Source organism: Ranitomeya variabilis, chromosome 5 (genome assembly GCF_051348905.1).
Source record: "Ranitomeya variabilis isolate aRanVar5 chromosome 5, aRanVar5.hap1, whole genome shotgun sequence".
Taxonomy (NCBI): Eukaryota; Metazoa; Chordata; class Amphibia; order Anura; family Dendrobatidae; genus Ranitomeya; species Ranitomeya variabilis.
The window spans coordinates 560,276,164-560,293,669 of record NC_135236.1 but is presented as its reverse complement, the minus strand read 5'-3'; the positions used below and the strand labels follow the sequence as shown (position 1 = coordinate 560,293,669).

The following is a 17,506-nucleotide window of genomic DNA, read 5'->3' as shown; positions in this document are numbered from 1 at the left end:
TTCTAATCCTTGAATGGCTCTGATCTCACCTGATTAAAATGGATCCTCAGAGTTTGGCTACAGGTTTGAATAATCTTGCTACGAAGGTTCAAAATTTACAGGATTTTGTTATTCATGCTCCTATATCTGAACCTAGAATTCCTATACCAGAATTTTTCTCCGGGGATAGATCTCGTTTCCTGAATTTCAAAAATAATTGTAAATTATTTCTTTCCCTGAGATCTCGCTCCGCTGGAGATCCCGCACAGCAGGTTAGGATAGTAATTTCCTTGCTGCGGGGTGACCCTCAAGACTGGGCATTTGCATTGGCACCCGGGGATCCTGCGTTGCTCAATGTGGATGCGTTTTTTCTGGCTTTGGGGTTGCTTTATGAGGAACCTAACTTAGAGATTCAGGCTGAAAAAGCCTTGATGGCCCTATCTCAAGGGCAAGATGAAGCTGAAATATACTGCCAAAAATTTCGTAAATGGTCTGTGCTTACTCAGTGGAATGAGTGCGCCCTGGCGGCGAATTTCAGAGAGGGTCTCTCTGATGCCATTAAAGATGTTATGGTGGGGTTCCCTGCACCTACAGGTCTGAATGAGTCCATGACAATGGCTATTCAGATTGATCGGCGTTTGCGGGAGCGCAAACCTGTGCACCATTTGGCGGTGTCTTCTGAGAAGGCTCCAGAAAATATGCAATGTGATAGAATTCTGTCCAGAAGCGAACGGCAGAATTTTAGGCGAAAAAATGGGTTGTGCTTCTATTGTGGTGATTCAACTCATGTTATATCAGCATGCTCTAAACGTACAAAAAAGTTTGATAAGTCTATTTCAATTGGCACTTTACAGTCTAAGTTTATTTTGTCTGTGACCTTGATTTGTTCATTATCGTCAATTACCGCGGATGCCTATGTCGACTCTGGCGCCGCTTTGAGTCTAATGGATTGGTCCTTTGCCAGGCGCTGTGGGTTTGATCTAGAGCCTCTGGAAGTTCCTATACCTCTGAAGGGTATTGACTCTACACCATTGGCTAGTAATAAACCACAATACTGGACACAAGTGACTATGCGTATGAATCCAGACCATCAGGAGATGATTCGCTTCCTTGTGTTGTACAATCTACATGACGTTTTGGTGCTCGGATTACCATGGTTACAATCTCATAACCCAGTCCTTGACTGGAAAGCAATGTCTGTGTTAAGCTGGGGATGTCAGGGGGCTCATGGGGACGTACCTTTGGTTTCCATTTCGTCATCTATTCCCTCTGAGATTCCGGAATTTTTATCTGATTATCGTGATGTTTTTGAGGAGCCTAAGCTTGGTTCACTACCTCCTCACAGAGATTGCGATTGTGCCATAGATCTGATTCCGGGCAGTACATTTCCAAAGGGTCGTTTATTTAATCTATCTGTACCTGAACATGCTGCTATGCGAGAATATATTAAGGAGTCCCTGGAAAAGGGACATATTCGTCCTTCTTCATCTCCCTTAGGAGCCGTTTTTTTCTTTGTATCTAAAAAAGATGGCTCTTTGAGGCCGTGTATTGATTATCGACTCTTGAATAAAATTACAGTCAAATATCAGTATCCTCTGCCACTGCTGACTGATTTGTTTGCTCGAATAAAAGGGGCTAAGTGGTTCTCTAAGATTGATCTCCGTGGGGCGTATAATTTGGTGCGAATTAAGCAGGGGGATGAGTGGAAAACCGCATTTAATACGCCCGAGGGCCATTTTGAGTATTTAGTAATGCCTTTTGGTCTTTCAAATGCCCCTTCAGTCTTTCAGTCCTTTATGCATGACATTTTCCGTGAATATTTGGATAAATTTATGATCGTGTATCTGGATGATATTTTGATTTTTTCGGATGACTGGGATTCTCATGTCCAACAGGTCAGGAGGGTTTTTCAGGTTTTGCGGGCTAATTCCTTGTGTGTGAAGGGTTCTAAGTGTATTTTTGGGGTTCAAAAGATTTCTTTTTTGGGGTACATTTTTTCCCCCTCTTCCATTGAGATGGATCCTGTCAAGGTTCGGGCTATTTGTGATTGGACGCAACCTTCTTCTCTTAAGAGCCTTCAGAAATTTTTGGGCTTTGCTAATTTTTATCGTCGATTTATAACTGGTTTTTCTGATGTTGCTAAACCTTTGACTGATTTGACCAAAAAGGGTGCTGATGTTGCTGATTGGTCCCCTGCTGCTGTGGAGGCCTTTCGGGAGCTTAAGCGCCGCTTTTCTTCCGCCCCTGTGTTGCGTCAGCCTGATGTTACTCTTCCTTTTCAGGTTGAGGTCGATGCTTCCGAGATCGGAGCTGGGGCGGTCTTGTCGCAGAAAAGTTCCGACTGCTCCGTGATGAGACCTTGTGCGTTCTTTTCTCGAAAATTTTCGCCCGCCGAGCGAAATTATGATATTGGTAATCGGGAGCTTTTGGCTATGAAGTGGGCTTTTGAGGAGTGGCGTCATTGGCTTGAGGGGGCTAGACATCAGGTGGTGGTATTGACCGATCAGAAGAATTTGATTTATCTTGAGTCTGCCAGGCGCCTGAATCCTAGACAGGCGCGCTGGTCGTTGTTTTTCTCTCGGTTTAATTTTGTGGTCTCATACTTACCAGGTTCTAAAAATGTGAAGGCGGATGCCCTTTCTAGGAGTTTTGAGCCTGATTCCCCTGGTGATTCTGAACCTACAGGTATCCTTAAGGATGGGGTGATATTATCTGCTGTTTCCCCAGACCTGCGACGGGCTTTGCAGGAGTTTCAGGCGGATAGACCTGATCGTTGCCCGCCTGGTAGACTGTTTGTTCCTGATGATTGGACCAGTAGAGTCATCTCGGAGGTTCATTCTTCTGTGTTGGCAGGTCATCCCGGGATCTTTGGTACCAGGGATTTGGTGGCTAGGTCCTTCTGGTGGCCTTCCCTGTCTCGAGATGTACGAGTTTTTGTGCAGTCTTGTGATGTTTGTGCTCGGGCCAAACCTTGTTGTTCTCGGGCTAGCGGATTGTTGTTATCTTTGCCTATTCCGAAGAGGCCTTGGACTCACATCTCTATGGATTTTATTTCTGATCTCCCTGTTTCTCAGAAAATGTCTGTCATCTGGGTGGTGTGTGACCGTTTTTCAAAGATGGTTCATTTGGTGCCCTTGCCTAAGTTGCCTTCCTCATCCGAGTTGGTTCCTCTGTTTTTTCAAAATGTGGTTCGCTTGCATGGTATTCCGGAGAATATCGTTTCTGACAGGGGGACCCAGTTCGTGTCTAGATTTTGGTGGGCGTTCTGTGCTAGGATGGGCATTGATTTGTCTTTTTCGTCTGCGTTCCATCCTCAGACTAATGGCCAGACTGAGCAAACTAATCAGACCTTGGAGACTTATTTGAGGTGTTTTGTGTCTGCAGATCAGGATGACTGGGTTGCCTTTTTGCCGTTGGCGGAGTTTGCCCTCAATAATCGGGCTAGTTCTGCCACTTTGGTTTCTCCTTTCTTTTGCAATTCGGGGTTTCATCCTCGTTTTTCTTCCGGTCAGGTGGAGTCTTCGGATTGTCCTGGAGTGGATACTATGGTGGATAGGTTGCATCGGATTTGGGGACAGGTGGTGGACAATTTGGAGTTGTCCCAGGAAAAGACTCGGCATTTTGCTAACCGCCGTCGTCGTGTTGGTCCTCGTCTTCGTGTTGGGGACTTGGTGTGGTTGTCTTCTCGTTTTGTCCCTATGAGGGTTTCTTCTCCTAAGTTTAAGCCTCGGTTCATCGGCCCGTATAAGATTTTGGAGATTCTTAACCCCGTGTCCTTTCGATTGGACCTCCCAGCATCTTTTTCTATCCATAATGTCTTCCATCGGTCATTATTGCGCAGGTATGAGGTACCGGTTGTGCCTTCCGTTGAGCCTCCCGCTCCGGTGTTGATTGAGGGTGAATTGGAGTACGTTGTGGAGAAGATCTTGGACTCCCGTGTTTCCAGACGGAAACTTCAGTATCTGGTCAAGTGGAAGGGCTACGGTCAGGAGGATAATTCTTGGGTGACAGCCTCTGATGTTCATGCCTCTGATTTGGTCCGTGCCTTTCATAGGGCTCATCCTGATCGCCCTGGTGGTTCTTGTGAGGGTTCGGTGCCCCCTCCTTGAGGGGGGGGGTACTGTTGTGAATTTGGTTTTTGGGCTCCCCCGGTGGTCACTGGTGGTACTGGACTTGTGTGCTTCACTTTCTCTGTTCACCTGTTTCCATCAGGATATGGGAGTATCCTATTTAGCCTTGCTGCTCAGTTATTCTAGTGCCGGCCATCAATGTAACCAGAGCCTTTCTGTTGCATGTTCCTGCTTCTAGACTACTATCAGCTAAGTTGGACTCTTAGTCCTAAGTTTGTTTTGCATTTTTGTTCCAGTTCACAGTTATGTTATTTTTCTGTAGCTGGAAGCTCTTGTGGGCCGAAATTGCCACTCCGGTGTCATGAGTTGACACATGAGTCTTAAAGTAATTTCGGGATGGTATTTTAATAGGGTTTTCAGCTGACCGTGAAGTTCCCTATTGTATCTTCTTGCTATCTAGTAAGCGGACCTCGCTTTGCTGAACCTACCTTCATACTGCGTATGTCTTTTCCTCTGAACTCACCGTCAATATATGTGGGGGGCTTCTGTCTCCTTTTTGGGGGAATTTCCCTAGAGGTAAGCCAGGTCTGTCTTTTCCTCTATTAGGGTTAGTTAGTCCTCCGGCTGGCGCTAGGCGTCTAGGGATAAAACGTAGGTACGCCACCCGGCCACTGTTAGTTGTGTGGTAGGTTTAGCTCACGGTCAGCTCGAGATTCCATCACCCAAGAGCTGTTCTGTTATTTATGTTCTCTGATGTTCCCTTGCCATTGGGAACCATGACACCGCCCCCTGCATTGTCCCCACCCTAGGTACGTGCCCTCAAGTGCCTAGTGGCAAATACGGCCCTGGTCATAAGTAATCAGACCCTTTGCTCAGACACTCATATTTAAGTCACATGCTGTCCATTTCCTTGTGATCCTCCTTGAGATGATTCTACTCCTTCAATGGAGGCCAGCTGTGTTTAATTAAACTGATAAGACTTGATTTGGAAAGGCACACACCTGTCTATATTAGACCTCACAGCTCACAGTGCATGTCAGACCAAATGAGAATCATGAGGTCAAAGGAACTGGCCAAGGAGCTCAGAGACAGAATTGTGGCAAGGCACAGATCTGGCCAAGGTTACAACAGAATTTCTGCAGTACTCAAGGTTCTCAAGAGCAGAGTGGCCTCCATAATCCTTAAATGGAAGAAGTTTGGAACCACCAGATCTCTTCCTAGACCTGGCCATCCAGCCAAACTGAGCAATCATGGGAGAAGAGCCTTGGTGAGAGAGGTAAAGAACCCCAAGATCACTGTGGCTGAGCTCCAGAGATGCATTAGGGAGATGGGAGAAAGTTCCACAAAGTCAACTATCACTGCAGCCCTCCACCAATTGGGCCTTTATGGCAGAGTGGCCCAACGGAAGCCTCTCCTCAGTGCTAAAAAAAAAAACACATAAAGGACTCCCAGACTATAAGAAATAAGATTCTCTGGTCTGATGAGACGAAGATAGCCCTTTTTGGTGATAATTTTAAGCGGTATGTGTGGAGAAAATCAGGCACTGCTCATCACCTGCCCAATACAATCCCAACAGTGAAACATGGTGGTGGCAGCATCATAATATTGGGGTGTTTTTTAGCTGCAGGGACAGGATGACTGGTTGTCATTGAAGGAAACATGAATGCGGCCAAGTACAGAGATATCCTGGATGAAAACCTCTTCCAGAGTGCTCTAGACCTCAGACTTGGCCGAGGGTTCACCTTCCAACAAGACAATGACCCTAAGCACACAACTAAAATAACAAAGGAGTGGCTTAAGAACAACTCAGTGACCATTCTTGACTGGCCCAGCTAGAGCCCTGACCTTAACCCAATTGAGCATCTCAGGAGAGACCTGAAAATGGCTGTCCACCAATGTTCACCATCCATCCTGACGGAACTGGAGAGGATCTGCAAGGAAGAATGGCAGAGGATCCCCAAATCAAGGTGTGAAAAACTTGTTGCATCATTCCCAAGACTCAGGGTGCTTCTACTCATTACTGAGCAAAGGGTCTGAATACTTATAACCATGTGATATTTCAGTTTTTCTTTTGTAATAAATTTGCAAAAATTACTACATTTCTGTTTTTTTTCAGTCAAGATGGGGTGCAGAGTGTACATTAATGTGAAAAAAATTAACTGTTTTGAATTTACCAAATGGCTGCAATGAAACAACGAGTGAAAAATTTAAATGGGTTGGAATACTTTCCGTACCCACTGTAGATCTAATCTCCCACATTCACCATTATTTACAAGACGGGAAAAGAATGCAGCAGCATAAGGATGTGGACATCTGCCATCTCAGATAACACTTCTCGCCATATATGCATTGTGCAATGGTTCTTTACCTGTGAAAGGACAGAAGGGCAGGTATAGTCCCCAAACAGAATTATTCCCAAAACCATGCCAGTTAATAAGCCAGGGAAAACCGTCTTTCAATTGCAAATTGTGAATGTTATTGGCTCTATTTACACATTATAACTTTGTTATACAAAAAAAATGATGCCTTTTAAAAAAATGGAGGAAAAATAAATAAAATATACATTTCTTTTCTGTGATACACAGCAATCTTCTAGGGAAATACTCCAAAAAAGAAAAAGTTTTTCCACTAGGCAGTCATCTGACTTTGCTGAATCCTGCCATTACATTTCATGAGAAATGTTTAAGGAAACCTGGTGTTGTGGTTGACAGTCTTCAATAAATTTGCTACTAAAAATGACATTTTACAGAAATATCCTGCGTTGACACGTAGCCTACAACCTTATTTTATAACACAGAGCAAATCTCCGCTGACAAATGCATAGCACAAGCTTGTAGAAATTCCATTTAGTAAGCCATATTTGGCAGTATTATTGTATACAGAAAGATTTCCTTTCAGTGTCAATGTATACATCCATATGATTCAGCACAGCTGGACTGGGGTCGGCTTCCAAACTTTCTGTCCATGGTTGATTTCATGTCACAGTCACAGTAATGCGTGGTATGTCACATAGTACAGACCTGGGCTTATGTTTTCATCTCTCATGTCATTCTTGTTGATACTAATTTCTCTAGCTATGTGTTCCTATTCTTCTTCAGTGGCCCCGACATTTCCCGAGTGGTGCTGGCTGGAGGCCACTGGTGCTCTGGTATACACTGATGCATGTATGTGTCTGCACTGTCAGAAGTTGTGTCCTCACTGTTATAGAAATGGAGTTTCTAGTGTCAGGATATGACCCAAAAGCAATAGAACCTCTCTTTGTATCTATGCATTGGGCATGACAGACAAGGTGGCTGGCCACTTAATTAGAAGCTGTTATTATCAAAATATGACCTTTTGATTAAAATCCGGCTTTTGTGTTACATTTATTTTTATTTTTATATGTGGTCTTTTTTTTCATTTCATGATATTTATTAGAAAAAAAAAATAGAAATCTGGCAATTTTCTCACTGGCTACTGTTTTTTTTTTTAGCGTTTAATGTCCCATCAGGAAACAATACATGAACATTAGCCACAATAAATAGACGCCAACCATCTCTTTTGTATTGAAGCATCTAATAAGCGTGTGCAAAGGACATTTGAAGGGAGGTGAGGCAGGGGGAGCTGTAACATCTCCAATGTTATAAGGTGTATAGAGGAGCTATCAGTCATTACAATCACGCCCTGGTTGAAATGGAACCTTGCTAAAACCTCTTTCAAAAAGGACAGTCTAAAAAAGCCCCAGTGGCAACAGTGAAAATTGCAAGATTACTATTTCTTTCTAAAATTGTAACATGAAAAAAAATGCCCGCATTTAAAAAAAAAAAAATAAAAATACACGTAACAAAAACCTGATTTAAACAATAGGCTTTCAATGAATAGTAAGTAAGCTTTCAGATTAGGCTTTTTTCACATGCCAAAACAGGAACAGATCTCTTATGTTAAGCACAGGACCAGAAATGAAGATGTCAGGACTGGAGTGGCTACCATAGGATTGAGGCTTTTTCCACTCAGATTGAAAGTGAAGGCTGCAGCTAATCAGTGGCCATTGATTGGCTGCAGCATTCATGTGACATTGCCCTGCTAAATTTGTATCTGGAGGCCACAGTACTGAATGAGGAGTAGTGGCATTTTGGCGATAGGTATCTTTATTTTTACTTTCTCCCCACCTTGGCCACATTGAAGGGATTTATCTGTACTTTGCTACTGATGACCTATACATGATAAATAATAATCTTTATTTTTATATAGCGCTAACATATTCCGCAGCTCTTTACAGTGTTGCACACATTATCATCGCTATCCCCGATGGGGCTCACAATCTAAATTCCCTATCAGTATGTCTTTGGAATGTGGAAGCAAACCGGAGAACCCGGAGGAAACCCACGCAAACACGGGGAGAACATACAAACTCCTTGCAGATGTTGTCCTCTGTGGAATTTGAACCCAGGATTCAAGCACTGCAAGGCTGCTGTGTTACCACTGAGCCACCGTGCTGCTATAAATCATCAATATAATAATGGCTGATCCATTACTAAAATTCAAGGAGGGACTCTATTCCTTTTTTTTGATAAATACAGTACAATACTACAGATTATGGGCATTAGATTTTGTGATGGGGCATTGTTCTAGGGAGCAAGTTTGATTGCTGTATGGAGTCAGCAAGGAATTTTTCCCCTAATATGGAGCTACTAATGTCTGCCCTCTGAGGATTTTTCCTTCCTCTGAATCAACATGTTAGGCTATAGGTTGAACTCGATGGACTTAAAGTTGTATTCCCATCTCCAGGATCCTATCCTAATATGTAGTAGGCGTACTAATAATAATAATATTAGCAAACACCTCCAATTAGAAATGTAGTTTGGTTGTTCTGATTCTCTATGTCTCTTTCCTCATGTGCAGGCATTTCAGGACCTAAGGCATCCATGTTACGACCACTAGAAACTAGCTAACTAACTGTCACTGTCATCCGTGGTCGTAACCATGGATACCTAAGGTCCTGCAATGCCTGCACATGAGGAAAGAGACATAGAGAATCAGAAAAACTATATTACATTTCTTATTGGAGCTATATGCTAATATTATTACACCTACTACTTATTGGGATAGGATCTTGGAGATGGGAATACTCCTTTGAGTCTGCATTCAAACTTAAAACTTTGACACTATGAATAGTAATAATATTTTTTTGTTTATATTATGGGAACATTACATATATATATAATTATTGTAATACAGAATTGGTGGTTATGTGACACTTGGCACCCCACTAAACAATGTATAGAGCTGCGTTGTTGGGCTCCATACATGGTCTACATATGATCACTGCTGGAGGAGATAATAGCTGATACCTGGGGAACAGGATAGGTCATCAACATAAAAATACTAAATTACCCTTAAAAAAATGTGAAACTGGTGGACAGTATTATACTAATGTTAGAATTTAATATTAGAATGGTCTGGCTGAATCATTAACAGGCATACTAATGGGTATGGGTGCTACATTTTCACAATTAATCACACTGATCAGTAAAAAACAAGATAAAAATCGTTGAGTGAGCATACCTTTGGGGAGGAGAGATATTGATCCTGCCCATATGTGAAGATAGATGTGATTCTATAGAATTGTTGTTGTTGTTTGTGTAGAGCCTGGATGGATTGTTGTACTGACTGTTGAGCATTGGTCGGACATCACTTGGACTGCCTCGCGGAGAAACTGGAGTGGATCTCCTGTTGTTAGCACTTTCTGTTGGGAAAATATCCTGAATAAAAAATACAATAAAAAAAAAAAACATAAAAGATCTTAGCATAAAAGCATAAAATCATGAAGTTTAGCAGCTTTTCATACAAGATTGTTTTCTTCCAAGAATATAATGTTGGTGCTATTATTGACATATGGAAGTTGAAAACCTAAAAAATGTGCAACAAGTTCTAAAAAAAAAAAATTGCATTCCTCTTACTATGGTTTTGCTGTATGATCTTTATCTGCAATGATTTGGCCCTGTATTAAAAAGGGGTGGGGAGCACCCAGGGCCTTGACAAAAGCAACCTGAAAACCATCATTTACCCTTTCAATTGAACCATTATATTCTACATTGTACTATGAACTGCACTATTATGTATGTCTACACAGGCCGACTGTGCTTCTGATCTGTAATAAATTGTTCAGTGCGCGAAGGATACCACTGTTCTTGGCAATGTGGGTCCTGATTAGGATGTGCTGCCATGAACGCTGATCTTTAGGGCAAAACAAAACATACGGTATTTTCCCCAAGTGGGAAAACAAGACTAGTCTGGCTCCATCACCAGCCAGCTTGTTCCACTTTTTCGTTGAACTCTTTAAGGTTTATTTTGTCTGAAACACTGGAGCGTTCTGGACTATACACCGGGCTGCACTTGTGCATTCAGGCTGAATTTCATGCTAACCACGGTTTGGGCAGACTGAATTAGGTGAATTCACGATATGGTTCCTGTGATATGGATCCTTTTATTTTGTACTACATTTTTATGGTCTTTACAAGGTGGCGGATCTCACAGAATTCTCTGGAGTTGTGTTTTTAGTCTTGTAAGCAACTTCCATTGGTAAAGACCATGAAAAGGAGACCTAAATAAAGAGGCCCATATCTTTGAATCAAAGCCGATTTAAAAAATAATACAGAATGTTCAGGGTAGCAATAGGAATATATTAGGAGCAAAAGCTGGCCACTTTTGATCTGGTGAAAGGTCCTCTTTCTGTTATAAATAATGAAGGAACCTAAATGTACTGGCTAAATGTAGCAAAAAGCCAATCTAACACTAATAGAACGAAGGCAGAATGGCAAAGTAGTGTTTTCTGATCCTCTAACTAGAAGCCTTTTTCTATTCCTCTTCTCTTAATTTGATGTTTTAAAAATATGTTTGTAAACAAGAAGATAACTGTAAATTATAATAATGCAGGATTATAATAATGCAGGATTAGGTTGAATAATACCCGATATATGAGGATTATTATGCCTGTATTTCATTTAGTTGACTACAAACTCTTAGTTATTTCGTGAAAGAGTTTGTAATATGCTGATTTTTTTAATAAAAAGAACATTGAAAGAAAGAAGTAGTGTTTTGTGCTCGTGTGGAAGATTGTTCACAATCAGTAGTGTAGTGATGGTGTCAGTGAAGAGCAAGTGCCTGCAGTGGAGCAATTGGGGAAAGTTGCCTTATTGATCCCCATGTACTTTTCTAGACGTAGGTTTACATTTATTTTTCAATAATTTGGTTTTCTTAAGTTTTATTCCAACAATGGTAAAAGTTATGTCTAATATCCACTTCCATATGTGAATAATTGTCATGATAGCAGGAAGTAAAATTGATTTAGATGAAGAATTAACAATACTCATTCATGCGTTTTCAGACTAATGTTGATGGCCATCAATATCTGATTGGTGGGTGTTTGACTTCCGGTGAAACCTGCTTATCAGCTTGATTGGTGAAGTGCCGCTCCCATTTACTCAGCTGATCAAAGGGGGGAACTAGGCATCTGATCTAATATTGATAATAACCCAGAAAAGCCCTTGAATGAACTTTCTAAATAAGTACATAGTATACTACATATAGAACGGTACAGTTTCTTTATTCCAGCATTGGAACCCCAGCATTTACTGTTCACACATTTATGAACTATCCAAAGAATAATCAGGAATATATTTGTTAACGGGACATTCTGCTAAATCACACAAAACATACAAGAGTATCTATATATATAACAGTCTAAGGGGTACTTCCGTCTTTCTGTCTGTCTTTCTGTCTGCAACTTCCGTCACGGAAATCCCGCGTCGCTGATTGGTCGCGCCAGCTGCCTGTCATGGCTGCCGCGACCAATCAGTGACGGCCACAGTCCGATTAGTCCCTCCCTACTCCCCTGCAGTCAGTGCCCGGCGCCCGCTCCATACTCCCCGCTGTCACCGCTCACACAGGTTTAATGCCAGGGTAACAGACCGCGTTATGCCGCGGGTAACTCACTCCGTTACCGCCGCTATTAACCCTGTGTGACCAAGTTTTTACTATTGATGCTGCCTATGCAGCGTCAATAGTAAAAAAATCTAATGTTAAAAATAATTAAAAAAAATAAAAAATCATTATATACTCACCTTCCGCCGCCTTTCCCGCTCCTCGCGACGCTCCAGTGACCGCTCCATGCAAGCGGCAGGTTCCGATGGCAAGGATGGTATGCCAGAAGGACCTGCCATGACGTCACGGTCATGTGACCACGACGTCATCACACCCTGGGACCGGAAGCTGCCGCCTGCACCGCACACAGGCAACAGAACTAAAAGGGGCCCTCGGAAGGTGAGTATATGTTTATTTTTTAACCTGTGACATACGTGGCTGGGCAATATACTATGTAGCTGGGCAATATACTACGTGACTGGCCAATATACTACCTGGCTCTGTGCTGTATACTATGTCGCTGTGCAATATACTATGTGGCTCTGTGCTGTATACTACGTCACTGGGCAATATACTACGTAACTGGGCAATATACTATGTGGCTGGGCAATATACTACGTAACTGGGCAATATACTACGTGGCTGTGCAATATACTACGTAACTGGGCAATATACTACGTGGCTGGGCAATATACTACGTGGGCTGTGCAATATACTACGTGCAGATGCATATTCTAGAATACCCGATGCGTTAGAATCGGGCCACGATCAAGTATGTTATAAACAGATTGCATTACTGTCATGCCATTATTATCATCAGATTTGCTCATTTATATTCTAATAATCAGGACCAATCAACTACAATTGACTAACTCGAGAATTCAGAGAAATTGGGCACTTCACCATGCATTCAGCATAGAAGAAAACATCTGGTGAACTGCAAACCTATCCTTTCAGTTCTCAGTACTTGCAAACAAGTGAAATTTTACCCTAGAAGATGAGAATAGCTAAATACAAGGTTTGAACATTATGAAATCAGAAAAGACAATATAACAGGATCGGCAGCATCTAAAGTAAGTGAGATCTAGACTAAGGTCGTAGGTGCTTCCATACTCTATTCATATTCTAAAAAAGTTTGCTAGTTTACTTTATTCTGTTTTCAATGTGAATACCAATTACAACACTTACAGCTTCAAAATGTTCATTTTATTAACTTTTCAATGTATCACTTTACTTTTGGTCAAGCAAGAGCGAGACATTTAATCATACTGTGATCTGATCTATGTTGGAGACGTCGTAATAGTGTTTTCCAGATTGTACGGGTAGAGTAATAGTAAAAGATTTTCGGTCTGAGACATGACAATGGCTATTTCACATGTAGATAACCCTTTCTGTGCTTTTGATGAGAAATACATTTCATCAACGTAATTATGAAAGAGCTGAAAGTTCTCTTAGAAGAAAGAACTTGGGGTGACATTCAATCCAGATGCCTCTTATTACGTACTCTTCTGTGGCACAGAACAAATGTCAAGAGTCATATGGAAAAGCCATCCATCACTTATCTACAAAGAATGAAACATTGTACAAGTAGGAAGCTTTGAAAAGGAAGAAAACAATCATGAAAAGAAGCAATCAACATGTACACTTGACAAATTCCTATGGATCCTAAGCCCCGTCACCATAAAGGCTAAAAGTACGTCAGAGTGATGGAGGAAGTATCTGCTCCTTCCAGACTTCTACACCCCCTGCTGTCGCTTTCTCCACACTCATCACCTCCTCTTGCACGGGTCTAGCACAATTTTTCTGACTGGGGTTAAGAAATACATAACACACATAGCTCTTTGCTCTCCTATTAGCCTCGAACCAGTGATTTTTGCATGGGACTGCAATTATTTTCCCTAAGAGGAGCAGGATTATAATGTCCCTATACAGCAATGATATAAAATAGGTTGCATGACAAATACATATGACTGTTCTCCAGGGAATTGTGACACAAGTCACCATATATCCTGACCTTGGGAAAAGAAAACTGGTTCTCAGGATTTAATATTTTCCCACACCGTACTGTTGGATGGTAGCACCACTGTGTCCCTACAGCTGCCACTAGACGTTAGATTGTCATGAGAAGATCCAGAATAAAATCACTGACAATTCTCACACAACTTTCCGATCAATGTTCTTAAATTTAGGTTATATGGCCAGATACATCAAGGTTAGTGTTGTTCAAGAGATGTGCTGGAGTCAGAGGCTCATGGTTCATGGGGGCATACGCCTCTTCATGTATCAGGAGCATCAGACAAGTGGCGAACACCTCTGTGTGCGTCTTGCCACAAATCCTGCTCCAGATCCTGTTAGGAGAAAGATTTGAGGTGTAACAAATGCACCTGGAGTTGAAAACTCTGAGACTTTTCAAAGCATTTAACCGGAGTAAAAGCTTTGATGAATGGAGCCCATATTGGCGATCATCCGACAGCTAGAGTTACAATCAAAATTATTCGGCCCACATGCGGAGACGAAGTCAGTGTAGTGACGTCACAAAGCCAGTGACACGTAGTGGCTCCAGAGCATGTGCACTCAGTACTTCAGTGCGCATGCCCGGGGAGTGGCTCGTCAATGCACACCCGTGGAATTACAGAAAAGATTCTTGTAACGTTGGGACAGTACTGAAGATCAATCAAAGTGCGTGGATAAGATGACAAGACAATGACTGAAAACAATAGAAGCCCACTCCTATGACTGAAAGACAAGATAGAGTATAACTATACAAAGTGATTCTTTGGCATGAATACTGCGCGGTTTTGCATGAAAACAATATGTTAGTGATGCACATTGCATCACTAACAACACACTGGGGATAGTTTAATAGCAAAAAACTACGGTTCCTTTAGAGGGAACCTGTCACCAGTTTTATACCTTATAAACCATGTCAATCACCTTTTAACGCCTGTAAATGGTGCTACCACTAACCCCTTTAAACCTATTCCTAAGTGCAACTGCATACCATTAAAAAAGTGTTTTATTCATGTCCCGTGCTGCTTGCAAATTACGCTGTGCGGTCCGATGGATGTCAACAGATTGCGCACAGCTCCGCCCCAGTCTCTTCAAATGCTGCCTCATCTATATTGATGGAAGTGTCCCGCCTGCATAGTGGAATCAGAGACATGTGCATGCGCACCTTACTCTGCCCTACTGAACAGCCACGGAGCTGGTGACATAGAATTGAAGCCAACACCTGCACATTACATGACCCTAGGGCAGAGCGAAGTTCACCTGTGCATGTCAGCGATTCAACTGTGCAGGCGTGAGACTTTAAGCACTGTAAGGATGACGAAGGTGACATCATTAATTTCCATCAAGATAGAAAAGGTGGCGTTTGAAGAAATTTTTGAAGCAATCTTGATTTGCTCATCAGACAGGACTGCGCAATTTGCATGCTATGTGGGACACAAATAAACCAATTTTTCGAAGGTGTGCAGGGGCACCAATGAATGTGTAATGAGGTTGTAGGAACCCCGTTTAAATGCTTTAAAAGGTGATGGGCATGGTTTATAAAGTATAAAACTGGTGACAGATTCCCTTTAAAATACCATCCTGTCAGTGTCTGTCAGAGGCCAATTGCCTTTAAATAGTAATTACTTCTGACCTAACAATAGCTGTTCGCGTTTTAATATGAAACACTGTGGGGTTTCAGAGAAACTATACTTTTAAAAGCCAACTGTAGACAAGGGAACTTGGATGACTAGTTTAAGTGGCAGGTCTCAGCGGTTTCTTCCTGCACTACTTCTCTTGACTGACAGGACTCCTCCTATTTGTATGTGTGTACTGAGCATTTCAGAGTAAAACATGCAGGGCTGTAAGAACACAATTAGTCTTTAATTCATGCTGCCCGGGGTTTGGGCAGCATGTATCTACTGTCAAGTTCCCTGTAAATCTGACAACAAATTTGTCTGCAATGCCTATAAACGCAGATGGGTTGGAAGTGGGAAAAAAGCTTCAGGGAGAAAAAAAGCAAAGAAGGAGAAAATTCAAAGAAAGAGAAAATACTTAGGTTTCTAAAGCTTGGGGATAAATTGCTAAAAATGCAGGATATGTCATATAATGGCCAGAAATATTAATATTCCTCATATTTACACACTACATAGTACTTTGAAAAGTTACCTGAAAGTACAGTTACACTTTAAGGTGGTTTCCGAAAGTAAAATTCTGATAACAATTTTCTGAATGCAGATGAGTTCAACTGAATTGAGCAGCACAAAGTATAAATGCAGCACAAGAATGGAATAACACTGCATAAAAGTCTCAGAAAATGTATTAATGAAAATCATGTTAGATTTCAAAGAACAAAGGAAATTGAAAGAGAATGAATTTAAGGAAGCTCCAGATCTTATTAACATGTATCAAATCTACCTCCTCTTATTTTACAGAGATAACAGAAATCGGATTAAGTCTATGGTTTTACGCATCAGATCATAAAAAAAAAAAAAAAATTGAGAAAAGTCTTAAAGTTCCGTAATTGCAAACTCCGAGGAACAACAAGGCATGACAAATCACACCATGACATTATTTATTTAACAAAATTGGTTAATGGTGAAAGATTATTCACAAGTGTTAAACATCTTCCCAGGAGTGGAAGTTGCAGTGAATTCACTCAAAGGTCAGACCATGCAATCCTCAGAGAGATTGCAAAAAACCCAAGAGTTACAGTTCAGACTCTAAAGGCCTCAGAATGTTAACTGTTCAAGTTTATATTAGTACAATATGGCTTGTTTATATAAATTGCCAAAAAAGTCTCTTCTTTATAAAAAAAAATAAATAAACATTGTATGGCAACAGTAAGGAGGCATCTGAGCAAAGCACAGCCTTTCTGTAACAAAGTCCTTTGGACAGACCGGACCAAAGTGGAGATGTTTGGCCAGAAAGTCCTGTGCCTGCAAGCAAATACGGCAGGCCAGTACAAATAGCTCATACCAATTTGTTAGTGCAGATTTCCTCATACACTTAAAGGGACTCTGTCACCTGAATTTGGCGGACCCTGTTTACGGTCCAATGGGCGGTGTTTTCTGTTCTTTCATTCACCCCTTCCTTTCCCGCTGGCTGCAATATTGTCCTGAATTTGATTAAGTTTCCTCTGTAGAACACACGTGCACAATGCAATCTTGCCTTGTGCACGCGCAGTATGCTTTGTCCAACTGCAGGCAAAGCCGAAAAGCATTAGTGCCCATGCGCCAGCGCACTATGTCCCGGAACACAGCGAAATACTTCCGGGACATAGTGCGTCCATCAAGACCCGTGGAAGCGCGGCAGCGCGATACGGCTGTCGTCTTGTGGAATCACGTTTTTCCTGCTGTTCCTGCTTTAGGCTCCAGTCACTAGGCATTAAGGACACTGCTTTCTCTTGGTTCTCCTCCTATCTTTCTGACCGCTCCTTCAGTGTTCTGTTCTCTGGTTCCACTTCATCTCCTCTTCCTCTCACTGTCGGGGTACCCCAGGGCTCAGTCCTTGGCCCCCTTCTCTTCTCCCTCTACACAGCCCCAATTGGACAGACCATCAGCAGA

At 41.9% G+C, this 17,506-nt stretch overlaps 1 protein-coding gene across 1 annotated transcript in view; it reads right to left on the bottom strand.

The window, feature by feature from the left end:
* PDLIM4 (PDZ and LIM domain 4) overlaps positions 1–17,506 on the bottom strand; it is a 349,721-nt gene that overhangs the window by 75,892 nt on the left and 256,323 nt on the right. Inside the window, exon 4 of the mRNA XM_077265960.1 lies at positions 9,594–9,790. Coding sequence (XP_077122075.1) covers positions 9,594–9,790 — 197 coding nt within the window. The remainder of the gene's footprint in view (positions 1–9,593; positions 9,791–17,506) is intronic.